Source organism: Mastomys coucha, unplaced genomic scaffold, assembly GCF_008632895.1.
Source record: "Mastomys coucha isolate ucsf_1 unplaced genomic scaffold, UCSF_Mcou_1 pScaffold21, whole genome shotgun sequence".
Classification (NCBI taxonomy): Eukaryota; Metazoa; Chordata; class Mammalia; order Rodentia; family Muridae; genus Mastomys; species Mastomys coucha.
Window position 1 is genome coordinate 69,277,534 of NW_022196904.1, and position 6,000 is coordinate 69,283,533.

General features: G+C 45.9%; 1 protein-coding gene and 1 long non-coding RNA gene across 2 annotated transcripts in view; one reads left to right on the forward strand and one right to left on the reverse strand.

Moving 5' to 3' along the window:
• The window catches only part of Abhd2 (abhydrolase domain containing 2), an 81,317-nt gene that overhangs the window by 22,684 nt on the left and 52,633 nt on the right, over nt 1-6,000 (forward strand). Inside the window, exon 3 of the mRNA XM_031387058.1 lies at nt 967-1,166. Coding sequence (XP_031242918.1) covers nt 973-1,166 — 194 coding nt within the window. The 5' untranslated portion in view covers nt 967-972. The remainder of the gene's footprint in view (nt 1-966; nt 1,167-6,000) is intronic.
• Nucleotides 164-1,375, reverse strand: LOC116102433. The gene is made up of 2 exons (XR_004123180.1): nt 1,270-1,375; nt 164-277 (listed from the first exon to the last, which is right to left on the reverse strand). It is a non-coding gene; the product is annotated as an uncharacterized LOC116102433 (long non-coding RNA).

Below are 6,000 nucleotides of genomic sequence, written 5' to 3' on the forward strand. Positions count from 1 at the left end.
ATTCTTAAGGCCACAGCTGATGTTCTGCTGTTCTGTAGAGCAGCAAGGAAAATACTAGATGATGTTGTTGTTGTTTGGTTTTATGTGGCTGAGGTGGTGTGTGTATGCTTTGTATACAAGAGAATGTTTACCTTAAAATGTGAAGTATTAAGACAGTTTGTGGGAAATTAATATATGTATGTATTTTCTGTATTGTAATTTTTAAATTTTGGTCTTGTGGTTGAATTTGGTCTGTCCTTGGCCTGATTTTTGACCGAGAGCTGCATTCAGGAACCTCCTGGAAGGAAGAAAAAGGTGTTTTAATTGATTGGCTCCACTTCACATTGCCTGAAAGCCTCGGGAGCCAGGACCACCATGACCTGAGCCAAGGCTGAATAGAACTCCAGAGCCTTGGACTTTGTGGAGCAAATGGATGAGTGTGGCCAAAGCAGCTTTCTCTCGGCCCGCTCTGAAGTTAAGAGACGTGGGCTCAGCACGCAGCACAGCTTTACCTGGTGGCCCCCAGGGTCCCACATGGCTGTTCAAGGCCTGAAACAACACTCAACACACCTGGTGCTCCAGGTGCCATTAAAGTCTACAGGGACTTAAGTGGCTTGTTCAGAAACATCAGACCACTACCTCTAGCCCTCCCTAACTCGCCTTGCTTCCCCCCTCGGCCCCACCCCCACCCCACCCCACCCCCGCTTTCAAAAAGACTATTACTGTACATTTTTCAGTTTGTTCTGAACTGCTTGTGAGATTATGGGAAGAACACAGTACCCTCCTTAGCACTTTGGAACTGTTTTCCTGGTGATGGGTACTGGCTGGGCGTTGGTGCTGTCCAGTGATGATGGGGGTCTGTGGAGCAAGCACCCCTGTGGGGGGGGGGGTGAAGCATATCCAGAGTGGGTCATGCCTCTGCAATGAGAGGGGCTCCACCCTCCATGCCCTGGCTTTGTGTGTGAACCCTGTGCCTTTGCTTTCTAGATCAAGATGAATGCTATGCTGGAGACCCCCGAGCTCCCCGCCGTGTTTGATGGGGTGAAGCTGGCTGCCGTGGCTGCCGTTCTCTACGTCATCGTGCGGTGTTTGAACTTGAAGAGCCCTACTGCCCCTCCTGACCTCTACTTCCAGGACTCTGGGCTCTCACGTTTCCTGCTCAAATCATGTCCTCTTCTGACCAAAGAGTGAGTTCACTGCCCTGCCTGTCCCCTCTTGCCATTTGATGTGGCTTTGTGTGATGGTCAAAGAACCCTTTCAGCCTAAGTCTCTGAGTGGGAGAGGACTCACTTGGCATCCATGGTTCTAGTCTCAGGACTGCAAAACACAAATAAAATGGATCTCATATATCATCTATAAGGCATAGATGAGAAATAGCCTCTTTGGTAGCAGCTAGTATTTAAATAATGGACAGTGGAAGAAAGAATCATATCTTTGTTGCTTGGAAACATTCTGTCCTTCATAGCATGATGTCATCATCATCATTCATGACAAGGACTTTGCAGAACACAGTAGACATTTTTAGGTAGATACAAAACGTAAGAAATTGGGAAATTAGATATATGTATGTATTTTCTGTATTATAATTTTTAAATTTTGGTTTAGTGGTTAAATTAGGTTTATCCTTGGCCCAATTTTTGACTGATAGCTTCATTCAAGTACCTCCTGGAAGGAAGAAAAAAAAGATTATTTTAGTTGATTAGCTCCAATTGGGATATTTTCACTCTTGACCTCTGAGGGACAGAGAAGCCATCCTCATTCAGAGATGTGGTTATCACTGAGAACCACAAAGGCCTTGTCATGGGGTCCTCTTTATCCTCTGGACCCTAAAAAGTGTCTAGAGCACTAGCCAAAAGAACACACTTGAAGGGCTAAACCTGAATGTTGGAGGCGGGTGGCATGCCTCTGAAAGATGAAAGCATGAGATATAGGGAGACCATCGGGACTCACAGCCTGTCTCCAAGAGAGGCAGTGTTAAATGGCCCACTGACTCAGGTTAACTGGACCTTCCTTTGGGGTTCAACCGAGCTGCAGGCTTAAAGGATTCCACGCCCTCTTTTTAGTTGATCAGCTCCCTGTATCCCTTCCTGTGTCTCATAGCTTGCTCCATTCACCACACTGAGCCTCATGGGCTATGGCTGTTCAGAGAGGTGTCCTCCTTAAACTGTGTCCCCTTAGCATGTGTCTAGCACGTCTCTAACACTTGATGGGAAGAGCAAAAGCCTCCTGGTCCACTCTCTTTTGGGGAGCCAGTAACCTTGAGCGAATGATCGTCTCCTAGAGCAGACAGGGCAACATAGGGGTCTGAGAGTCAGGTGTTTGCTTTTGCACTCTGGTCGTTTGGTTGATTTTTCAGAGGCCATTAGCCAGGCCAGAGGACCTTCCATGTGGCCCATGGATGTTTGGTGTGGTCCAGCAAAGTCTTATAGCCATGGCTATGATGCCATCCATGACTTTAGATCTAGAGGGATGTTGCTTAATCCTCGTGGAAAGGTGTGTACAACAAAAATGTCATCATATTTGTGTTTAAGACTACCCTGTCCATAACAGTAGGCCTCACACAGCAGGTATCACTAAGGATATGGTGTTCTTATTACACAATATTTGCAGTTAAAGTCTACTCTGTAAAGGGAATGTACAGTAACTATGTTTTGAAAATTGTCCAGCATTTCACTTTGTACTTTGAATCTTTCCCCTGTATTTCATTTGAATAACTCACCAATTTAGATTAGCTGGTGACATTTACACTTACTTTCAGATACAGTTCCTCAGTCATCTCATTTGTAGAGAGCTTTTGAAAACCAAATTTATGCTGGGAGGTAGTGGGCCACACCTTTGGTCCCAGAGGCCAGCCTGGTTCCAGGACTGTCAGGGCTACCCAGAGAAACTCTTATCTTGAGGGGTGAGGGGAGAAGGAAAGAGGGAAGGAAAGAAGACCAAATTTATTAGCTAATTTTCTCGTCACCAATACCTGACTGGAAGGAGCTTAGGGAGGGAGCTTTACTTGGCCCCACCGTTGAGACGGTGTAGTCCATCATGGTGAGGAAGGCCTTCGGGGTAGGAAGAGCTTGAGGCTGGAGCAGTAGTGTGAGGTGCCTGGTGTCTGAAGTCAGGAAGTCAGAGCCAGGGCCCAAACTGCGCCAGCCACCCAGTATCTGCCATCCCGACCTCATGTCCAAAAGATCCCACTCCCAGCCAGAGCAGCACCACTACCTGTTTAAATAAATGAGTCTGGGTGAGGGGGGGGGTCTCCTCCCTTCCAAAACCATAACACCAAAGTGTTATTTAAAAAAAAAACAACTGTACATTTATATGTGTACAAACATGAGTTTGTACTCAGCATTGATTCCTAAGGAGTTAGACCCATGGTTCTCAACCTTCCCAATGCTGTGACCCTTTGATCCAGTTCCTCATGTTTTGGTGACCCCAACCATAAAATTATTTCATTTGTAGTTCATAACTGTGATTTTGCGACGGTTATAAATCATAGCGTAAATACTTTCAGAGATTGAGGTTTACCAAAGGAGTCATGACCACAGGTTGGAAGCGGCTAGATTGGAGGGAGGAGCCATGGGATCTTTGCCTCTGTTCAGGTTCCAGAAAGATACTCTCAAGGATTGACTCTGTCCTTCTTGTGCAAGGCATAAATAAAGTTGCTTCCGGCAGGTCTTACCTCCTTATCTTATTTTTCTTTTAAAATTAACCATACACTTGAAGTCCTTCAGTTTCCCTTGGCTTTCTTCATTTCCTGGCTCATATTCCTGCATGAGCTTGTGGTGTTGACCTCGAGACCGCTGTTGAGGTGACTAACTCCTGGCATGGTAGAATGGCCCTGGTCTATCCTTACGAGGCATCAGCCTGAGCCTGTGGCATCAGCACAGAGCCCCTATTCACTGACCAGTGCCCAGGCCTTCTTCCAGCACAGCCTGCTTTAGGAGGGTGCAGGATGCCTAGGTTAAAGGCAGGGCTGATGTTTGTTTAGGAGTTAACCTTGACTTGGAAAGGTAGGCATGAAAGACAAGATCTCCAGGAAGCATTTATTTCCAAGACCGTCATTCTCTTCGGTTACAGGAATTCTGAATACACAAGCTCCCTCTAACTTGATTGTGACAAATGATTTGGGACCAAGGGATTCTTCTGTTCCTCTTAGGTTTTGGGTTTTGTTTTTTGTTTTGTTTTGTTTTTGTTGTTGTTGTTATTGTTGTTTTACCTATTGTCTTCCTTCTGATTAGATTCCTGTTTGTGTTCATGTTGTTTTAGCAAACTGTTCTCACACAGTTTTGTCCATGTGTGACACTCAGCACTTCTCAGAGATGTCCTGTCATCAGATCCTCTCAATAACTTAGAGTCCAAACTCATTTCTTCCTATCATTTTTAAGGATTGAGAAACTGTGTGTGGTACTAAGCCAGGCTAACAGAGTCAAGAGTGGGTCCCCTTCTTGTCTCTGGAGAGAAGTGGACAAGGAGTATTCCCAGGATACAAGGAAGAGTGCAGAACAGCAAGAGGCCAGCCCACGGGAGGGTTGTTAGCAGGGTTTTCCCCACCAGGTGGCCTTCAGTTTCTAATATATCTGGTGGAAGCCTCCATCCTCTGGTGATGTTTCTCTGAGGCACATTTCCGGAATGGCTTTACTTGTGTTTGAAGCTTAGGGAGAGTAGGAAATGGCTGGTGTGGATAAAATGGCTGGTGTGGTCTTCTGGGACTCTGAAGTTTTTTTTTACTAGGAGGAAGCCACCTCCAGGCTCCACAAACAGTTGCCTCTGCTGGAAGGTTCAGGTGGCTGGTTCACAGTGAATGCCAGCATCACCCCAGTAGCCTGACTCAGGCGGCTGCTTATAACTATCATGCAGATCCAGACAGAGCCTCTTGCCCAGCTAGGAAAGAAGCAGATGAAAGGTGAACATTCAAAGTAAAGAGTCAAGAGGGTTTTTCCACCTCTTAGCATTAGAGTCGGCTTTTAAGTCTGATTTAAATAATTGACCCAAAGGTACATCACAGATGAATCCTGTGATGTTTGGAGGAGGGCTGCTCGCTGGGCAGCCCTATTCACTTAGCAACGTGTCAATATTTACCTAGCAATTCAAGAAGTGTTTGCTTTTAGTGAAACAAGCAGACCAAAGCTCAGTGAGGAGCAATGAGAAGGCTCTGGAGGGTGATATAGATCTCTATTTTCTTCAGAATAAAAAATTCAGAAAACAAAGCACACAGAAACCATCTGTAATTCTTCTAATCTAATTGCTGTTTGAGTGAGCATCTCTGGGGTCTTCTGTATATATTTGCCTTCAACTAAATCAGGACAGTATATCTCTTTGTCCGCTCGTGTGTGTGTGTGTGTGTGTGTGTGTGTGTGTGTGTGTGTGTGTGAGTGTGTGTGAGTGTGTGTGAGTGTGTATTGCAAGGAATTGACCCAAAGGCCTTTTATTTGCTAGGCAAGTCCTCTACCACTGAGCTGAATACATCCTGGCCCCAATGGTAACTTGTTTTAACCTAGCTCTGCCATGCTGTTATCTATCCTCTGGCTTGTGGGTTTTTCTTGTCTCTCATTGAGTTAAATCCTTGGTTTATGAGCCTGGGTCTGATACCATCAGCTCACGCTGGCCTTGAGCCTGATATGCACCCCAAGTTGTCCTCTTGTTCACGATCTTACGTCATCCTCCCAAGTGCTCAGATTACAAGGATATAGAGAAATGTAAACTAGGGTTCAAGTCTAGGTCCAGGGAACCCGGACAGAGTGTAGCCCCTCTGGGTGTACTTCCTTCTACTCCAGTGCACCAGGCAGACCTCCTTTCTCACTCTTTAGCGTGAACCTCCTGTGGTCCTGGCATCCCTGCTCACAGTCCCCAGGGGATGGAAATAGAAGTCAAATGCTGGAGATGGGAGGAGGGCTCATTGTGTCTAAGGGGAATAGGTGAGCTGGAGAAGGCTTCTTAGACTCTGATGCAATTTAAGGTTTTGTTATAAAAGTTATTTAGTGGGCTGGGGAGAATATAGCACAAGGAAAGACGCTAAGCAGGGAGACG